This window comes from Pelodiscus sinensis, chromosome 8 (genome assembly GCF_049634645.1).
Source record: "Pelodiscus sinensis isolate JC-2024 chromosome 8, ASM4963464v1, whole genome shotgun sequence".
In the NCBI taxonomy this organism is placed as follows: domain Eukaryota; kingdom Metazoa; phylum Chordata; order Testudines; family Trionychidae; genus Pelodiscus; species Pelodiscus sinensis.
Window position 1 is genome coordinate 9218336 of NC_134718.1, and position 21174 is coordinate 9239509.

Below are 21174 nucleotides of genomic sequence, written 5' to 3' on the forward strand. Positions count from 1 at the left end.
GGAAAGAGAGGTCTTGTCTGTGTCCCGTGTATTTCTCTTTCATTTCTGTTATATTGCTTATTTATTTAAAGAGCTCATTTTTTACCTCCATTACTGTTCTGGAATCACATGGTTCTTACAGATGCCAGTTCTTTATGAGAAAGGAAAGCCCCAAGCACCGACCATATTTTGGGGATACCTTCCCTATTGTTTCTCCCCCCCCGTTCCCCATGAGTCCGTTTTCAAAACATGTATGAATGTATTTTAAAGGAAATAATGCAAGAATGAATCCCTGCCTATGAACTGATATCTGTACTAGCAAAAGGAAAGATAACATTGTGCAGTCCAAGTCCCTGAATTTGGAAGGAAGTCCTTCGGCAAAATTTCTAATGTCTTTCGTGGCTAGGCCTGCCTACCATAGTATGCAATGTAGGAGAGACTTGAGCTGTTCCGGGCTTCCCTTTCATGGAAATGGATGAGCTGGGCAGAATCATTCCTTATTTACTTATGAATGGGAAAAGATAATGAGCCATAGCTCAGAGCTCCTGCAAGCTGCTTGGAGGTATTTGCAGCCTGCACAAGGACGCAGTAGCCGGACTATATTTTTTCTGCATATTCATGAACCTACAGGGCATGTTCTGCTTCCGTCAGGAAAAAGCTCTTCTATCCTTCCTTGTGGGGCACAAAAGGGATCCCTTCCAGCTTACACACTTCAGTTGTTTTGGCAGTCACTAGGGGTAAAACTGGGTAAGCTCAGAGTAAGGAAATAGGACTTATTTCTATATGAAAAACATGTGAAGAAACAGGAAATTGGCAAGGGCCAAGTTAAAAAATTATGCTCATGCTAAAATTATCACCCCCTTCAAAAAAAATAAAATAAAAGGAAAATAACTAGTTTCATGTTCCTCCTTTACCTCTTTTCCTCATTTGTAACCTGCGGTTAACTATAGAGAACAATAATTCATTTCTGCCAGTTGTATATGGATGTTCTTGAGCTTAATTTAATGTCTTAAATGTTGGAAAGATTAAATCCAGCCAGTATTGCATGAGTGTCCTTGAGCTTCATTGTCTGTATTCAATCTTGCAAATGCTTGGTGTTGCTCAATAATAATCTTTCTTTTCAAGGCTCAGTGAAGTGTCATGAAAAAAGAGTTTGTGGAAGTAACTTACCTGTATGCAAGAAGGGATAAATGGAGGCACCTTTGTTCCATGTTGTTCTTAAGTATCAGAGGGGTAGCCGTGTTAGTCTGAATCTGCAAAAGCGATGAGGAGTCCTGTGGCACCTTATAGACTAACTACACTTCAGTTAGTCTATAAGGTGCCACAAGACTCCGCATCACATGTTGTTCTTAAGTTTGTTGTTTCTCCTTAAATCAGTTTGCAGTCTATGGTAAAAATGCATGTGTCAGACGGGGCGGGGGTGAGAAAGAGCTTTGGAGATATTAACATGGGTTAAAAGTCCCAATGTAAGCAACAATGCTGCTGTTATTTGCACCTAAATGGCAGGTACATCAATGTAACAGTATCAGAGAGAGACAGTTGTAGCTTTGTTCTCAGTCTGGCCCTCTTGGGGGTTGGCTGCTTGTTGATGGATATTATCATTTTTAATGTCAGTAAATAATGTGATGTCAGATAAGTGATCTGTTTCCTTTCAGTGGTGTCAAGCTCATTTATCTTTTAGGGGCACTCGTAAATTGAGAAATGTGAGTAGGAACAAGGGCTTCCAACTGTGCAAGACTGAAAATATTGTATTTATCCTATTTAACATTAGTACCCGCCAGTTTGATTTAATTTTACTTTATAGTTCTACTAAATCAATGGATCTGCATTTATCCCAAGGATTATTGAATGTAGACACATTTTGGAATGTGGGGAAGAAGGTTGTGTCTGTTTTAAAAACCAAGGACAATCTCTGATGTAAATGGGATGGAGAAACTGCTGCAATTAGCCTATTAGCCAAATTAATCAGGTTTGTTGTTCTTGGCTACATCTAAGAATAAGGTGTTATTAATACAATTAATAGCACAATTAATTTCTGCTTGTTTGAATTGTCAATAAAGTACAGTCAGAAATTGGGGGGGAAAATCCAGTAATACACTGTTGTAAGAAAAATCTGCATAATTGACATCAGTGAAATTCCTCAAATGCTTATACCTTTAAGTACATGGCTAGTGCTTTGTGGAGACCTTAAATAACACAAGATCAAGGCAAAGAGTTTGAAAACTGATCTGAAATATACATTTTAAGGTTAAAGTAAATTGAGCTTTCAACAAATATCATGATGAAAGTCTGCCCCTATCAGTTTTATTAAATCTGATCTGATTATACCTTTGAGTAAATCCTTTTTCAGAGTATTGAAATGTTAGATCTAGATTTGCTGAACTCTGTCACTTCCTGAGGAAGTGGGTCTGGCCCACGAAAGCTCATCACCTATTAAACCATCTTCTTAGTCTTTAAAGTGCTACATAGCTTTTTCTTTTGTTTTATTCCCTACACTTTTTTGTGGTGAATTCATGAGGAAAATCAGGATTGTTTGGAGGCTCAACACAACATTTATATGGGCTACTTGAAATTCTGTACTGAGAACGTACTCTGTTACTGGAACTTGTGTGCTTGAAATTGAGAGAGAATGAAAAGCAATTACTTTACTTACTTTCCAGAGTATTACTAGTTGTGTGCTTTCCCCCTAACAAAATGTTAACTTCATATCAAGCAATCTTGTAAGGGTTATTTTGCATTTTTTCATATGTTGCAGAATCAGATGTTAGAACAGCAGATTTTCTCTGCCTACATGACTGTGGTGTAAAATTTCTGTTTTCCATAAGAAGTTAATTCTTTTTTCAATTAGATGTAACTACAAGTGAAATACATACGCATATACTCGCATGTGTAAATTTATAGAGAGAGAGCCATGTAAAAGAGAGAAAATGTACAGACATGGATTTTAAACATAAGTATTATGCTGTTAAGTACATAGCTAATTTCTGCAGCATTTTTATATCCCATTTCTAACAAAATATTTTGGTACAATATGTACTTGCTATTTTGAAAATTTTCAGTGACTTGTGATGCAAGCTTTTGTCATTCATCACTATAATATCCAGGCTCCATACAAACAGAATAATGGATTTAGCATTGGAAGTATTATCTTTGTTTTACAGATGGGGGAACTTAGGCACATAGATTCACAGTCTGACAGAGCAGCCAAAATTTCATTAGAAATCTATGAGAGATGCAATTGCTCAGCACCTATGGAAATCAGGCCCTATGGGTATGTCTAAACTGCAGTTAAACACCCAGGGCTGAGTCTGTTGACTCAGGCTGTAAAATTGCAGGATAGGCATTCAGGCCTGGTCTTTCAGACTTGCTGCCTCAAGATCTACTACTGATCAGTGATTAGGAATGGATGTGCTGCTCCAGCTCCATACTCCTCTTTCCAAGTGAAGTAGTGTGATTCCAGAATTGAATTGAGCAGAGATGAGAACATTTATATAAGGAATCAGAAGCTGACAAAAGTTGAATACATATAATAAGAACAGCAATAGCAGATCAGATCAATAGTACTACCCTGTACTTGGCTGTACTACCCTGGCTATTAACTACGGGTACGTCTAGACTACCGCGTTTTGTCGACGGAAGTTTTGTCGACAGATACTGTTGACAAAACTTCCGTCGACAAAGAGTGTCCAGACACATTGAGTTCTGTCGACAAAGCAAGCTGCTTTGTCGACAGAACTCCGTAGTCTGGACGCAGTGTTACAGGCAATAACACCTTCTGTCGACAGAGTTCTGTCGACAGGTGTTATGCCTCGTAAAATGAGGTTTACCAGCGTCAACAAAACTGCTGAGTTCTGTCGACGTTATGTCGACGGAACTCAGCGGTAGTGTAGACGCTGGTATAGTTTTGTCGACAAAAGTCCACTTTTGTCGACAAAACTAGGTAGTCTAGACACACCCTAAGTTATACACCCCTTCAGCTACATGAATAACATAGCTGAAATTGACACACCTATTTCAGTAAACTAACAGCTGACACTCCTCTGTCGACTCCGCTTACTCTAATCATTTTGGTGGAGTCAACTGGAGAGAGCTTAGATGCAACCCCTGCTGGATGAATTCAGGGGGTAGTGAAGACATGCCCTGAGAATGCCCACTGCCAGGGTATGTCTACACTACCACTAGTGTGGTTAATGTAGTAATTCGAAGTTGCAAATGAAGTCTGGGATTTAAATATTCCAGGCTTCATTTGCATCTTGCCGGGCGCTGCCATTTTTAAATCCCCGTTAGTGCGGACTCCGTGCCTGCGGCTATACGCGGCCCGTGGAACGAGGTGTACCGGTAGTTCGAATTAGCCTGATTCGAACTACCTACTCCGTGCCGCATGTAGCCGCGGGCACGGAGTCTGCACTAACGGGGATTTAAAAATGACGGCGCCTGGCAAGATGCAAGTGAAACCCGGGATATTTAAATCCCGGGCTTCATTTGCAACTTCGAATGACTACATTAACCACCCTAGTTCAAAGTAGGGTGGTAGTGTAGACATACCCCCAGAGACTTCAGAGGGAATGGAGAGAACAAGGCAGTTTTGAGTGATCCATCCCCAGCTGGTCAACTTCTGGCTGTTAGAGATTTAGGGATACCCAGAACGTGGGATGGGATGGTGTCCCTGGGCATCTTGGATAATAGCTACTGATGGACTGATCCTCTCTTAATTTATCTGGTTCCTTTCTGAACCCCAGTTACACATGGCCTCATTAAAAGGGGTTTGTAAAAGGATCGTTTCCTCCTGCAATAGCCAGGATAAACCTTATTTTGCAGGTGCAGTGGCCCTGCACTGTGACATGTTTGAAAAAGTGAAACATAATTTAAAAAAATAAAAAAAACATGGTTGGCTCGCTAATGTGCAAGTCTTTACATACAGAACACATGGGAATTGAAGGTGTTTTCAAAAATTTTAAAGTGAAAGGAAAAAGCATTTTGAAGGTGAAGTTTCTTGTGTTCAAGCGTCCAACAGTTTGTTTCTTCAACAATAGTGGATAATCCATGAATCTTTATTTGTGGTGTTTAAATCTGCAAATGCATTTGGTTTATGATTAGGTTTGGGGTTTTTTGGTTAAATAGCCCAATTAAAAACTGTACAAGCATGCCTGTTCATGTTGGATAGAGAGAGAGAGACGCTTGTGATCTAAGCATATAGAACCTGAATAGTTTTCCCTATTTTCCTGCATTTATTTTAGCTAAATTCAGAGTTGACTTAGCAGGTGCCAGCATGTCTATTTATTTTGGAGAAATGCTTTGCTCTAAAGACACCAGTCTGTGCTGCAGATGTTGTTAGCTCTGTGGCCAAGTCACAACAAACATAACCCCCAACAAATCAAACTTTAAAAAAAAAAGTGTCAAACAAATAAAAATACTTTTGTCCTTTGGAGCTTCTTTTCAGCTCAGCCTCTGGGCCCTGTTGCCTTATATTAACTACTAGGCTACCACTCCTCCCTTAAGCCACACATTTAAATTCTGACCTGGAATTATAAATTCAATATACACAGCCTGCATTACATTTATTTTATTTTTAAAGCTCTATCCTTCCTTTTTTGACTAAAAAATAGTCTGTTTATTACTACTTGTATTTTTGCAATACTAACTTTTGTTCTCTGAAGTCTCTCTCAAGAACTGATAACAAATAATTTGTTTAGGTTTTACAAGGTATTCCATAGTTCTGACAGGTTTTTATCTACCGGAACCATGTTGCATGTGAATGAGATCTCTTGCTTTGTCCTAAATGGATGCAAAAAAATCTAAAAAATGTTTGAAGTGCTGCATAAAGCCTTATTATTATTATCATGAAAAATAGCACCCTTATGCTGTAAATATTTAATGTGCCTGTTTAACTTTTTTTGCATTGTTAGTGCCATTAACATTAATGAGAGTTAATGTTAAAGCATCTGGGCCTTATGTGTGTATAGATTCCTGCTGGTTCAAAGTTAGTACCTAAAGCACTTTTACACAAACTACATATTGCTATAGCCATACATTGTTGTCAGTCAGCCTTCACTGAAAGTCATCTCTGGGGTTAAACAAAAGCAGGTGTGTGCTGAACAATCAAGTATCCAGGATAGTCTCCTTTTGAAAACGTTCTCCTCTTTGTAAGACTTCTTTTCCCCCAACAACTTGACTGTGACTGTGGCATTCATCACCAGCAAGACAATGGTGTTAAAAACATCCTTAGTGGTAAAAATGCAGGGAGGCTGCACTTTAAAGGGGAATAAATTACTCTGAGGTTATTAGTATCCCATCAGTTTTTTCAGCGTTGCTGCCTAATCGCTTGTCCTCACGGTTAAGTAGAGCCAGAGAAAACCCTTCTCCATTTGCAAGAGCTGACAAAGAACGGAAATCTTGGAATTGAGGAATGGCCCTTGATTATTCAGTGCCAAAATTATTAGGAGAAATATTACTCTGCAGCAGCCAACAGGCTTCACCTGATGTCTGTCTTCATGAAACCCCAAAGGATACATCTTGAAGAGGGAACACTATTAGCGAGTACAGCAGAATATCTTCATCAGCAGTGTGAATGGAGGACTAGACTGTAATTGAGACACATGTGGCGCTGTCAGCAGGTGATGGCAGACAGACGCACCTGAATGACAGTGTGACAGGGAGCAGAGACAGGGGGCCCCATCTAGCCACTCTTACTGCCAGAGTGATGAGCGCTCTGGAACACAGTCTGCGAATTATCAGCAGGCCAGGATGAGATGAGGCTTAGGGAGGGCTGCCAGACAGTTTGCAATGTGCTACAAATTTCTTTCAGCAGTTACTATTTTGCTATGCATAGCCCCTTGCTATTAAGCAGACAGATCAGCTCATATCCTGTGGACGGATGATAGATATGTCATATCTCTTAAAAATTGTTTGTCTTCCACAGGTGTATGGGTTTCCTTCTCAAGCAGACAGAGCGCATGACACGTTTCAACACTCTTTCCGATACTGATTTGGCATTCAGGGCCTATCAAAGGAGAAATCTTTCACATGCAATTATGACAGAAAATAAAGGTGGTGAAGTGTTGTGTACAAAGAATGGAAAGAGATCAAAGGGCTCTAATGAAAACTGATTACAATAAAAGAGCTATTTCAACCCTGAGAATTGTACAAGACTGCTAGGGGCATGACGACGCACACACACACACACACACACACACACACACACACGCACGCACAAAGGAAAGTTTGCAGATAAAACCGCAGATGCTACCTCACGTGGAGTAATAAATTGGGAATGTGGGATGCGGCTCTTCAGCTGGATTTCATATATAGTATGGAATAGCATTAAGACACTAGTTATACTAGAAACAGCATCCTCAAATGGAGAGAACCCAATTGGATTCTTTTTTTAAGGCCTCAATCAACACAGTCACAACATTTCATCTATAGCATAAAGGTCTAGGTTAGGTACATTTATAAGATTGTTTGTAGGAGTCGATGAGCATTTGAATTCTCCCATAGTTTTCTTGATTAATATCCAAAAGGTCATACAACCAATATGCAGATCATTCAGGTTTAAATATTAGCAAGATGGTAGTTATTGAGTACTTAGTTACCATAGAAATGAATACAATTAGTCAGGTTTGGCCTTCTGCCCTTTTTGACTAGAGGCCCGATCTAAAGCACACAGAAGTCAATTGGAATCTTTCCATTGATGTCAATGGTTTCTTCACGAAGCACTGAAGTATTACATCCATGTTACAGGCTGGCTTCACTAAAGTTCTGAACATCTGCAATGAAGTTAGAGGGCGTTTAGAGCTGCATTAGTTCAAGCCCTGAGCAGGTTTCCTGGTTATCTTTCTTTTTTTTTTTTTTTTTTAAGTATCATATCAGTTTCTAATGCCTTCACTAGAACAAAATGTTCATCATTTAATTTAGTTAAAGTTTTGGAAGAATGCACAACTCTTATGTTTTAAGGTACGGCTTTTCTAATAGTCCATTGAATTCTAGTTAATGGTGAATTTAGATTCAAAACACACCATAAAAAGGTTTTTTACAAACCTTATACAGCCTACTTTTTTCACGTAATTCTCCATGGGGCAATTTTATTGTTGGTCCCACATCAGAGTTGCCTTGTGCAACAATTTCTCAGAGCACTTATTTATGCTAATAATTTTACATGTGATTTAGATTCTGAATTTGTGTATAAACAGTGTACTTTATTATTTGGAACCTCAACTGCAAACCTCGAAATGTTATCCACAGTGCAAATGAAATGTTAACTAAATCCAAAAAGGCCATTTGCCATACCAAAGATGTGTGCTGTGTCTTGCTTTCTCTTTGCAAAAGTCTGTTTTAAACCTTGAACATAAAGCTTACCAATACTTAGAGCAATATATTCCGTTCCATAGTTAAAATTTTAAAAATTACATTGTGCTATAATAAGCTTAAAATACCTCTTTTCATCAGGTCTTATTTCATGTCAGAACGAAGCGAGGGTTTTATAAGGCCTGCAGTGGGCCTCAGAATGAACATCCAAAATGCAATTAGAAATGTGGTTATATAGGATGCTAAAATGCTCTAAAGAATTTCGGTTTTCATTAGGTGCATAGTAGCACTTTAATTGAGTGCTGGGCATATTGAGCTGTATTTATTTCTTTCTCTTTACTGGGAATTACTCCTTCTCACCCCCCACTCCTGAGGATTCTCTGGGAAGTTTGCTGTAACTCTGGCTGTGTATAAAGTCTGTCAGAATACCAGACTTACTACTAACCCCTTCAGTTATTTTTTATTGTTGTTGTTTCTCCACATATCAGTGCCTTTTCCTTCTTAACAGTGACAAAGAAAAGGAATTCCCCTTTCTAAGGAGATTAATTTACACAAAGGTGACCTTGTACAATAAGAGTGCCTTTTAAAAAAATCTGGAAGCTGAAACATTCTTCCACGCAGTACTGAGACATCTGTTTGTTTTAATGCCATGCTGTTTTGATCTTTTGCTTGGCTAAGAATAAGCTAAACTTATCAATACCACAAGCCTGGACAACCTTCTGTAGAGGGAACTTCTGCCAGAGAAAACTTAAGTCCATAGATGTTCTCTTCTAATAGAAGTACCGTATGTAAACTAAAGCTCATTCATGTTGTTCAAGTGATATTTTTTGTTCCTCGTTTATAAAGAACAAAGTTCAGTATTGAATTTTTTTCCTAATGTCACGGTTTCCTTGCAACATTGCTTCTTTTGATCAAAGTTAGGTCATCCGGTTAAGAAACGGACTTCTGTGACCAGTCACATAAACGTGAACACTAAGGAATACTTGGTATAGATATTGATAGCTGTTGATATGGAGACCATGAAAAGCTAAAATCAAACTGCATAGAAGAAATCTGTCTGCTGGGGTGGACAAAAACAGCTGTATGTCAGAAGTCCTGCTGTTTTCCAGGAAGCTAAGCATAGGAAAATGTGCACGCTACCCACAGAATTGTCATGGACCTTCCTCCCAGAAAACCCGGTTTCAGATACATGGCCAGGGTTACAGTAACTGCTTTGAAAATCTTCAGAGGCAGGAGTGGAAAGGAACAATTCCCAGGCAGCTTGCAGAACAGAGATTTAATAAATAGTTGTAGGAAAGGTAATTTTGGGTGTTGAGGGTTATCTTTAGCTTACCAGAAAAAACAACAAATAATGGTCTGGTAGCACTTTATAGACTAACAAAACGCGTAGATGGTATCATGAGCTTCTGTGGGCATAGCCCACTTCTTCAGATGACCGGAGTTATGAGTAGGGAATATGAAAACTTGAAATAAATAGGAGAAGGGAAAAGGGGGGATTCTCTTCCTCCCCTTTCCCTTCTCCTATTTAATTTGAGTTTTCATATCCCCTACTCCTAACTCCGGTCATCTGAAGAAGTGGGCTGTGCCCACAGAAGTTCATGATACCATCTACATGTTTTGTTAGTCTATAAAGTGCTACCAGACCATTTGTTGTTTTTGTCTGTAACAGACTAACTCGGCTACCTCCTGAAGCTCTTTAGCTTACCAGTCACTCAGTACTTCTCTCTGGCTAAATTAGTAAGGCAGCCAATGGGTAGAACAAGGCAGTATGCACTCTGCACAAAACACCATTGGCTGGGAAAGACGAGGATTTGTACCTGGATTCATTTGTAACCTGTCCTCTCTTCCCTTGCATGGGCACTGAATTTTGTTAAGGGAAGGGACTATTTCACTTTCTTTCTCAGCTCATTCTCCAAAACCAGCTGCTCTGAGGGGTTGAGAGGATGAGTGCGTGAAAGGAGGTAAAATACAGATCTTTCCCACAATAGGATAGGTGTATTCATAGGCCCACTGATGCAGGGGACGGGGACGGTTGCCCTGGGGAACAGCAATTCAAAGGGGCCTGGCTCCTGCAACCACTACTCCAGTAGCTGAGGCCTTGGGCCCTTTAAATTGCCACTGGAGTGTGATGCGATGCGCACCAAACGGCTCTCAAGGCTGGCTGAGGGTGGGGGTCCAGCAAAATATGCCCTGGGCTGCACTGAGATCCTGCCTCTTCCTCCCAAGGCACTGTGCCTTTGGGGAACACTGAGTTGCCCCTCCCCCTCCCCACACACCTTACCCAGGGGCCCAGCAAGTCTTTCAGCCCTGCAGTTCATAGTTTCAGAACTCAGCTTCCCTTCTCCATGCTATCACACGTTGCTCGCCATATGCTTCATTGTGAAGAGGTTAAGCTTTAGCATCTTTGCCACTACTTCCAGCCCTACACAGCTGCAATCAACGATATGATGGAACGCTTCAGAATCAGGAACTGTGGTGACAACTGCAGAGCAAAGTGTCCATGCACCATCAGTCATGGAGACTGACTGACTATTGCATTAGGGCATTTAAAACCTTATGCTCATGTAAGTGTGGCGGAGCTTGTGAGTACTCTGTAGTCATTCCTTCTCAAATTTAGAGACAGAAATGGGTTGGGCTGGCTTTTTAATCCATAAACACTTTAAACACAGAGCATCAAATCCAATGCCCATTCCTTTGAAGATAGTTATGTAAAATAACTGTCAAGGTAGCAACACTTTGTGTTCCCTGACAAATGGGGGCAGCAAACTATCATTACCTTAATTTTTCTTTCCCTTTCCCCAAATGTAGTGTTCATATTTCATATGGAACATCACTTAGTTAAGGAGAAATTTTCAATGCAGATTGTCAAAAAGGGGAGCTGGCTACAGATTTCAACAAGTTGACCTGGCTAGATTAACTAACTGCACTCTGACCTAAGCTTCTGGGGGAAAAGCTCTCTATAAATTTCAAAGTCAAAAGGCGATATTAGTTGCATTTGAATGGCACTGTCTTTATTCATATACCTGGAATCCGCCAAATGCAGATGGGACCCATTTCAAACTGGAATAAGTTAGACCAGATTTACAAGTGTGATTGTATGCCATAAATAAATATTGTAAAATATGGATATAAAAGTAGACTTGTGTGTATGGTGTATGCTTATATGGTTTGTCCATATAAACTGGATAAAACATTATAGCTTTCTGACATTAAGTCAAATATTGTTAGATCTGAAACTATTTGTGTATATATGTTTGTCTGCTTTAACCTTGTAAATAGCTCTCGTTTCCTTTTTCTCTTCAGTATATCTGTATAGTTTATTAAGTTTGAGATCTAATGTGCAATTAACTTGAGATCTAAAGTGATGGGAAGTAACTCGAATATTGCTGTGATTCTTTGTGTGGAAAACCATCTTTCTCAGTGGTATACTCACCTGGGAGACCAGACACAGTGGAGTACCAAATGGGACTGTCTGTGACTCCAGATTTAGGTTAACAGTATCTGAGGAGTTTACACTTGATAATTGGTTGGTGAAATATAAATATGGAACTCAAAACCAGTTTGGGGTTCGTGCCCCATTCTTCACAATCTGCCCTGTTGATACTCATGTTCTGGACTTGCCATGGGCAGCTTGACAATAAGCATTTGGATAAAAAACCAGATGTTCAAGCAGTGACCAAAATAAAAATGTTGATTCATTGCTTGGACCTTTATCCAAGTGTGAAAAGTGGAAATGCTTGGAACTTCCGGAATAGCCCTAATACTTAATCGAGCATGAAGACTAGTGACTGGTTCATGGAAATCGCTATATAAATATCATATTCTATATAAAGCTTTTCAAAGGTAGGGCATATTTTAAAATCTAATAGTTTTATCGGTCTTGTGCAATTATCAATAACTCCTCATCTTTATATGGCAAATAAAATATGATCATAAAGCTCATGATACCATCTACATGATTTGTTAGTCTATAAGGTGCTACTAGACTTCTGGTTGTTTAAGTTTTTCCAGTTACAAACTAACTCGGCTACCTCTCTGAAGTGTTTCAAAGGTGTGGGCTATATCCCTATCTGCAGCAGAGGACAGACAGTACCATGTAGCTCTTGGTGAATGACCTTTTGCTCCCCTAATCTTGGGCCTGCTGTGTCCTGGGGTGATATATCTCTGCAATTGCTTTCCATGATCTTGAGAGGTCATGTGACAGAAAACAGAGGGGCACAGAGCAATCCTGTCCGCATATCCTTCCCTACTGTCACAGCCTACAATGAGCTGGGGAGATGTAGGAGCATCTATACCAATTCTGTGCAACCAGACTATTCCCTGTTCTGGGTTAGTTTCCTATGGGCAGTGACGTTAGCTTTAGAATTGGACAGTTATCTCTTATAACTTGGAAAATATGTAAGCGCCTGACCTCCACTTCTGTACCAGAAAATACTGGGGATGGGCCACTGGAACATTTACATAGACACGCACACTTTTTATATTCTTTAGTTTTTGTTTTTTTAGAGACAGTACTAAAACTTCAATTTTGCTATTGCAGTGAGAACAGGAATGTAGTAACTGAGGGTAAAATTGGTTCCTAAACTTACAATGTAGGCAAGGTTCAAGATCCTAAATATTAATATTTCCTGAATGCTATTTTTTAAAAATCATACACCTAAATGTGCACTAATGAACAAATGGGTGTTCCAATGGAGTTATATCAGTAGCAAATTTTGCCCAGTAAAGCCATCTTGGACAACTCCATTGCTAAATATCAAAACCAACCAAGAACAAATCACATTGCTTCATAAAGTGTGTGTAATGTGTCTAAATTTAACTGTTTCTTCTATTTTTTTCTCTCTGTCTTTTCCACTTCCATTTGGAATACTGTGTAAGTCTGTGTCTCTCTCTCTCTCTCTCTCTCTCTCTCTTTTTCTGTTCTGATTCACATACATGTACATTCCCAAGATGTTTTTAAAAAAATTATAGTAAGTCAGTCAGTTGAGTTTATAATTAATGTTCTAAGTGCATAATATACTGAAAGTACTTTTTTTTTTTAGAATTTTACAATAAAGGAAAGTTTACTGCTCTTTGGCTGCCAGGAATATCAATATATGTACAATCTAATAATACCAAGGGCTCTTGTAAAATATGACTTATTATTAAAATTGGCTTTATTGCCAACCTTAGCAAAACACATTGTGTAATCTTAGGCTCTGTATTGTTTTATTAACGTGGTGCATTTGTTAAATATAACTCATATAATGCAACATTTATTAAACAGAGCTCTTGAATATTACTATAAGATGCTTGTATTGTTTCATTTGCACATTTCAAGGAATATTCTTACAGAAGAAAAGTAATGTTTAGGCTGAGGTATGGAATTTCAAACCGTGTACAGGTTGAAACCCTCTTAACCGGGATTCTCTTCTCCAGCAATATACATGGTCCGGCATGGATGTTGCAGGACCAGAGAGTCCCAGTTGGAGGACCAGCAGCAAGGATCCCTGCGGGGCTGTCAGGGCAGTGGGCTGATGGCAGGCCCCTCCCCGCAATGCGTGGTCGTGGGGCTGCCCAGCGGGATTGGGAGACCCAGCATGCAGCTGCCCAGTAGGGCTGAGAGCCACGGTAGGTTGGTGGGGTAATGAGCCACCGAGCATGCAGCTGCCCAGTGGGTCCCACAACCATGGCAGCAATGGCTGCCCAGTGGGGTCGGCAGGGCAGTGGAGGCAGCTGGAAGGCTAGCATCCGGACCTGGGGGGCCAGTGGCAGGGGTCCAGAATTGACCTCTCCTGGTCCTGAAAAATCCCTTATCCAGGATCGGTCAGGTCCTGAAGGTGCCAGGCCAGGGAGGTCCAATTTGTAGTGTGCTAGGGCTGTTTTATTATAAAAAAGAAAAGTGGCTAAAAGTGATGCCAAATTTGCACTGTGGAAATGTATGTCCTCTAGTCACCAAAAAGACACAATACTGGTGTTACTGTGTAAGATTTCTGCCCCCAAGAAGGTCCTAATCTGCAAGGAGTAAACAGGGTGGAGCTCTACTTCTGGGGATAAAATTCACTGTTCATTGCCCTTTCAGCTTCTCTTCTTGGTGAAAAGGCTGTGAAGTGTATTGTGCCAATAGCTGATTGAATTTTGCAAAGTACTGTTCTGCTTTAATGCTCTTTCATACACTGCATGGTTTAACTACTACACCTAAATGTCATGGGTAGAATTCTCTGCTGGCCTAACCCCACTGAATGTATATTCATAGAGAATTTTGCCCAATAAATCTAGCTTGGTAAAGCCTGTTGTTGAATCTCAAAACCAACCAATAACCAATCACATTGCTTTGTAAAGATGTAAAGAAACACAACGGTCAAATTGAAATACCTGTGGCAGGAATTTTCACAGTCATCTGTGGAGTACTTAATTTTCAGAAGTGCAGCTTAGCAGTACTGTTTAGTTTATTTCTGTCTTGGGTTTTGCGATCTACATTTACAGGGAAACAAAGTGGTAGTTTTCACTTCTTTTTTTTGGCAGTAGCGTGGCCGATTCATTGAGACATTAGAAGTGGTTAATGAGTATCAAGGTACCAACATTTTGTTGTTTGAAATGTGGAGGTATGCAGTAAGCAATGGGTAGCTCAGATGTTTTATTACAAGCCGCATAGGTATTCACAGAACAACCTGATTTTGTGAAGTACATGCCAGCCTTTATTCCTACAAAAAAAAAGTATTTAGTTCCTGTAATAGGATGATGTATTTTTTTCTCAAATTTATTTCTGATTGTTTCCTCAGTTGGCCTCCTTTCCTTGCTTGAATGTGTATCTTGGTCTCTGTTGTGTTGTGAAGCTCAATAGGAGAAATATATGCTAACTGTAACCTTTTACTAGAAGTAGTAGACTTCATGCAGCATGAAAATGATTATTGATACCATGTGGATGGATTGACAACAGTCAAGTGAAAAAGAGGAGACAAGGACTCAAAGCTTTGCCACTGGCTTTCTGCAGTAACATTCCCACAGTTACTTCTACTTTGAGGGAGGGGGAGAGATTTGCTGGTGGGAAACCTTAACAGAATTGTCACCATCAACAAAGTAGGAATAGGAGAGATCAATTTTCAGTGATCAGAATATTTGTAATGCATCTAAATACAATGGTGCCAAATGCTGAATATTTGTAATGTCTCTAAATATAACTGTGCCAAATGTTGATATAACTAATAATGTTATAACAAGTTCAGGCTTAGAATGCGAGAATCCTTAAAGCATTATTGTATTGGTTGGAGATCTCTGGGTATGAGTTGCACAGTAGTGCTCAAAAAATCCGAGGACTATTGCTCCTTCATACAGATTAAAATACTGTAATGTTGAATTGAACTGAATTGTTGAAAGTAGATCCCCTTTCCTTTTGGTCCTCCAAAGTGGGTAAGGAGAGGTGAGTATTTTGCACCATGATAAGTGACTCCTCTTTGGATTTAACACAATTTACAGACTTTTTAAAAACCGTGAGTTCTACTATAAGAGGTTGACTGGCTTAAGGGAGGCTAGAATGTTCATAAGCACTGATGTTGCTATTCCAGGATGTCGGAAGATATGGTTAATTGGCAATGATTAAGATTGTCTGAAAGCTGATTCTCTGAGTTTTTAGAACTCATAATTGTTCTATGTAATCCAGAGCGGCATTACTCTTTCATCTATGTGAAGAAATCTGAAAAGAGAGATTTACAGCGTAAGTTGCCCCAAGCCACACATAGCTGGCTTAATTTTCCTTTCCAAGGGAATTTGAAGATTGTTGTTGTGACTGGTTCTCTGTGGATTATGTGTTACTTTGAGGTCACCTGTGAGTTTTTGTTAAATGATTGATTGACTGAAATTAATTATTCTGTCAGGGCTGTGATGGAGGTAAGATTGAGGACACTGATAAATACAAAAGTTAAAGCAATCCTTATGAATGCACTTATGTCTTTTTCAATTTAAATAAATCAGGCAGAATACATATATGCTGCATGATGTTACGAGTCCTTACATATTTCCCTGCATATCCAGAGTGTATTTCCTTTGAGGAAGTGCAGCTCTGAAGCGAGAGACAGAATTCAGCCTTCCCTTCATAGAGAAGTGCTTAGGAGTCAAGTGTATTCTTTGAAATATTCTACTAAACACCATTTCACTTTAAAAAAATTCCTTTTGTTCTCATTTAGAGATTGATCTCAATTAAGTGTGGATTAACTCAAAGTGGAGAGAGAATGCCTCCGGACTGACAGGTGATTGAATTCTGGAAATAAAGCGTAAAAGTTTTATGGACAGTCTGTGGGATCCACTTGGGTTTAAAAGAGGGGGCTGCCACTGGAGTGTTTGTGAGGATAGGCCTTCAACTTTAGAACAAGCCCTCCCTCTTATTAGTTGACTTTCTGGTGCATACCGCCAGGAGTATTAATTTATGTGGACTGCTGCGGAGGATGGGGTTTGATGGAGGTTAGATTTGAATGTCAGGAAGGGTGTTGCATTGAGATCCAATAGCTATATGTTTGGAAAGCCAGGCAGAGGAAGCTTCTTTTTAATCGTTCTCATAACCAGTTGGAGGTACCGAGCGGCTTGTATAGGAGCCGATTTCAGTTTTTGTCCAAGCCCGAGACTTGGATATGAAAGGTGATTGACACTGCACATTTAACTTCTGCAGACCTTTTTGGACTCCAGCCCAAGAATATAAAATTGTTTCCTACTAGTGATCAGTTTTTGGGGGAGGGCCACAGAGAGCACATTAGAATCAGATCCTGCAAGCCTTCCTTATTCACACATGCAGTTCTATTCACTGCAACAGGACTGAGTGTAGGAAAAGGAGCTGCTTGTGTAATTCTCAGTTGGGGGTAGGGTAGCCAGGTTTCCAGTATTGACCTGGACAGTCTGGTATTTTTGCCTCCTGTCTGGTAAAAAAAAAATCAGAAAATACCAGACACTTAAAATGTCTGGTATTTTCTGATTTTTTTTTTCTCTCCCAGCCAGGAGGCAAAAATACTGGGTGCTTACTTGGTTCCACAGGGGAGCTTTCTGGCCCGGAGCAGGAAGACAAGATGGCGGATGGCCACTAGCAGCCTCTTAGGGCCAAAAAGCCTCAAAGACATTTCTTAAAGGGGCCATGATGGTTTTTTAAAATATTTATTTATTTATTGTGCAACAACTTTGGTCTCCCCCTTTTTTTAATCAACAATTTTTTTTTGGGGGGGGGAGTGTTTGGGATTTTTCGTTAAACCATCTGGCAACCCTACTTGGGGGGATTGTCCCCTAAGAGCTTGAAGCAGCTTCAAAAGTGTTCAGTTGTGGTATGTAGTAACAGCTAGAGCGACTAAAATGTAGTAATATTCTGTATATACTCCAGACCAGATTGAATTGTTAGTGAGTCACTGAGTTCATTAGCGACTGTCTCACCTATTGCCAGATACTCTCTAAGGCTGTGTCCAGACTCAGGGTTTTTTTCCGAAAAAGTAGCCTTTTTCCGAAAAAACTTCACCTGCGTCTAGACTGCAGCCGCGTTCTTTCGAAATTAAATCGAAAGAACGCGGCTTTTCTTTCGACGGTGGTAAACCTCATTTTACGAGGAAGAACGACTTTTTTCGAAAGTGCTCTTTCGAAAAAAGGCGTTCTTGAATGCAAACAGGGGTTTTTCAAAAGAGAGCATCCAGACTGCCTTTCGAAAAAGCAGCTTGCTTTTTCGAAAGTTCTGCTTGCAGTCTAGACGCTCTTTTTCGAAAGAGGCTTTTTCAAAAGTATCTTTCGAAAAAGCCTCTTTCGAAAGAGGCTTGCAGTCTAGACATAGCCAAATAGCATAAGATAGGAGGCCCTGAGTAGCATATAGCCATTTTAGTTCCAAATCTTGGAAAGGAAGCAATGTGAACGGCGTAATAGTTCCATGTGTAGTCCTGCCCCAGCACTGCCAAGATGCCAAGTGATCAAGTGCGTGTTATCTCTCTTGATAAAGCTGTTTTGCAGCTGGAAAAATAAGTGTTAAGGGAGTAAAATGTTTTCTCCTAAAAGACTGAATGCTTTTTATTATTAGAACGTGACCTTGCGTCCCCCTTCAGAGTTTCCATATTTATGTGTGCAAGGGTTCTCTGAACATAGCAGTAATCTCTCTCATGCTCCTGCTTAGAAGACACTGAACTTTTCTTTCATTTTGATTCCAGCAGAAGGTGCAAGGGGAGTAGGTAATTTGGGAAAGTGGTGAGCAGGTGCAGAATGGGATGGGGCACCTGAAAACAGGGGCTACAGGGATAGGGGAGGAAGCGAAGGAAGGTGCTGACTCTTTGTGGGGACCAGCCTTCCTGGTTTCACTCTAATCTTGCTCCCACCCCAAGCTATGAAAAAATTTAAATAGACCTGCTGAATATTTCCATTGCAGGAGTGCTAGCACCTCCTACTCCCACATCTCTGTTTCTTTAAGGCCTAGAGACTCTTCTGTTACCTTAAATGCTGCTGCACTTTGTGTCTGTCATTGCTTCAGTTTGTTAAAATTACATCTTTCTTACATTCATGAAATAGCTGTGTTTAGGTGGCATGCAAAGGATCATGGAGTCTGATCCAATGAAAAGCCTCCAGTTCACTTCAGTGGGCTTTGGTTAAAGCCCATAGAGAACATGATACTTCTAATAGAGGCTTTTATATCAATTGTTCAAATGGGCATACTACTTTTGTCTTGAATTATGCTGTGAACCGTGGCTATTCTCCCCTTTCTCTGTGTCTATATTAATCTCTTTTTAAAGACAAGAGAGAGAGAAAGAGAGAGGTTTATCAAGTATGACACTATTGAAAAAGAAATCTTTGTTAAATGCACCCACTACTGTGTCTTCGGTATTTTAAAATATTAAGTAATGGAGTGATAGCTACAATAAGTTCCTAATAAGTCAAAAGACCTCTCAAATTAGTTTCTGTAATTTTTTTTTTTGTATAGACGAGGTAATTAAAAGAATTCCAATCAAACAGAGAAAGATCAGCCGATTCAAAGTATATTAAGGCTGGATTGAAACTGATCTATTTGTACAAACTATTGTGGGTTTTTTCTGTTTTAATTAAAAATGTGTGGCATATTTTGAAGCATGAATTACTGGAATCCTGTGTAAATATTCTTTTTTGTGACTTTTAGTATTGGAACTCATATTTAAAAGCAAATCAAAGGGTTTTTTTAAAGTTACTTTAAACTATGTGCTATTCCTTACCATTTATTGATGCTGTATATGTCTTATAAAAAGCTTTGTAGAATGTTCATGGCCAGTGTTAGAGGCTAGATTACATAAATATTTAGTTATAGATAAGAATGTGTTCCTTGAAATTCTGCATATGTACAGAATATATTTGTTGGGGTTTTTAAGAATCTTTTTTCAATAGATGTTTAAAGTAGCTTACAACATAGAAAGAATAACTCCATTTTTCAAATACGTACATTGTCAAAAGTGTTGTGAAGAAGAGGTCTGCAATTTGCCCTTATTTACTGTTACAGTATGTCTTTCATCTCTGATTTGAATTGACTAGATGACTTCAAACATCTATACATTATGTAGGGTTACAATTCATCTGTGTAAATTCCAATATAATTCTTTAAGAATGTCCTTATTAAAGTACATTTTCACAGCATTAGTGTATGGACAGTTTGCAGAATTTCAGTCTTTCTAGTTTTTAGAGAAGAATATTTTTCATATGTGTATATAAACTAATGAAAGTGGAGACATGATTTACATTGTATGATCCATCGGCAGTTTGTGTCCCTGACAGTGGCCAATCCTGAATTCTTGGATATTGAGTGAAATTCCTTCAGGGACAATTATTGTGTGTCTAGCTCATGAGTAGTTTCTTCTTAACCTCATCAATTAGTTGCTGACTGGTTCCTTCAAGCATAAAGGTTATATTCCTTATACAATTTGTATCCTATGGAGCTGTGTTGGTCTGTATGGGATAGTTGATAATGAAATAATTGTTCAGCATTTAAATGTTTGCGAGAAATCCGACTTTCACAGTAGCTCCAAGGTAAATGTTGCTATTAGAAGATATATTTTCTAAAATTAACATTAATCTGATGTGAACAAACTAGATGAATTTTCTAAATTATTATTTTTTCTAATAGATAGAACTTGACAGTACAGGTTGAACCTCTCTAGCTCGGCACTCTCGGGATCTAACTGGTGGTGAGCCAAAGAATGTGCCGAACCATGGGAGGTCAATATTGTCTAGCAGCATTACCAAAACTTCCACTGCTTACTGGGCTCTGAGACGACACGTAGGGGTAAATTAGACCTAAATAGTATCACAGAACACTGAAAACTAGGACTGGTGGCTGTAATCAAACTTTATGGGACCAAGGGAAACTTGGCCACACCTATGATAAGGGGACATCCAGCAAACTAAAATCCTGTCGGACCCACGGATGCTGCCAAACTGGGCTAGAGAGGTTCAACCTATACTTTATATTGTGGAAATTGTCAATATTTCTCATCTGTTCGTCTGTTGTCTATACTTCCTGCTGGGAGGCAATGGCATAATAGAGTTCACTGATCAGCAATCTAAAAAACTAGATATAGAATATTAATCACTCCCAGTGTTTCCTTTAAATTAATCTGTGAGCTCCATTCAGAGCTGATGCATTCGTTTGCAAATGCTTGGTACACTTGACTATAGCTGTGAGCACACTAGACATTTTATCATAAAAGTTTCCACTGATGCTGGTCCACCAATGATGGCAATGGTGGGAGTGACACCATTTTAATGACTGGGTCCTCTTATGACTTCTGTACAGTTTGTGTATTTTTTTAAATGCTCAAGGATATTGCATTTTTAATGAGCAATGGAGTATTATGCATCTGAAATTAGCAACTAACTATCTGTGCTTGCCCATTTCCTCAGTGCTTTTGCCTGCTATTCCTGCCACAAGACAGTGTCATAAAT

General features: G+C 39.4%; 1 protein-coding gene across 8 annotated transcripts in view; it reads left to right on the forward strand.

The window, feature by feature from the left end:
• The window catches only part of LRMDA (leucine rich melanocyte differentiation associated), an 864979-nt gene that overhangs the window by 603497 nt on the left and 240308 nt on the right, over positions 1-21174 (forward strand). For 2 of the 8 annotated variants that reach the window (XM_075934706.1, XM_075934707.1), the window contains one exon: positions 6899-9668. The exons of the other annotated variants lie outside the window; for them this stretch is intronic. In XM_075934706.1, coding sequence (XP_075790821.1) covers positions 6899-6964 — 66 coding nt within the window. In that variant the 3' untranslated portion in view covers positions 6965-9668. Of the gene's footprint in view, positions 1-6898; positions 9669-21174 lie in introns of those variants that run through there. 8 annotated transcript variants of the gene reach the window in all.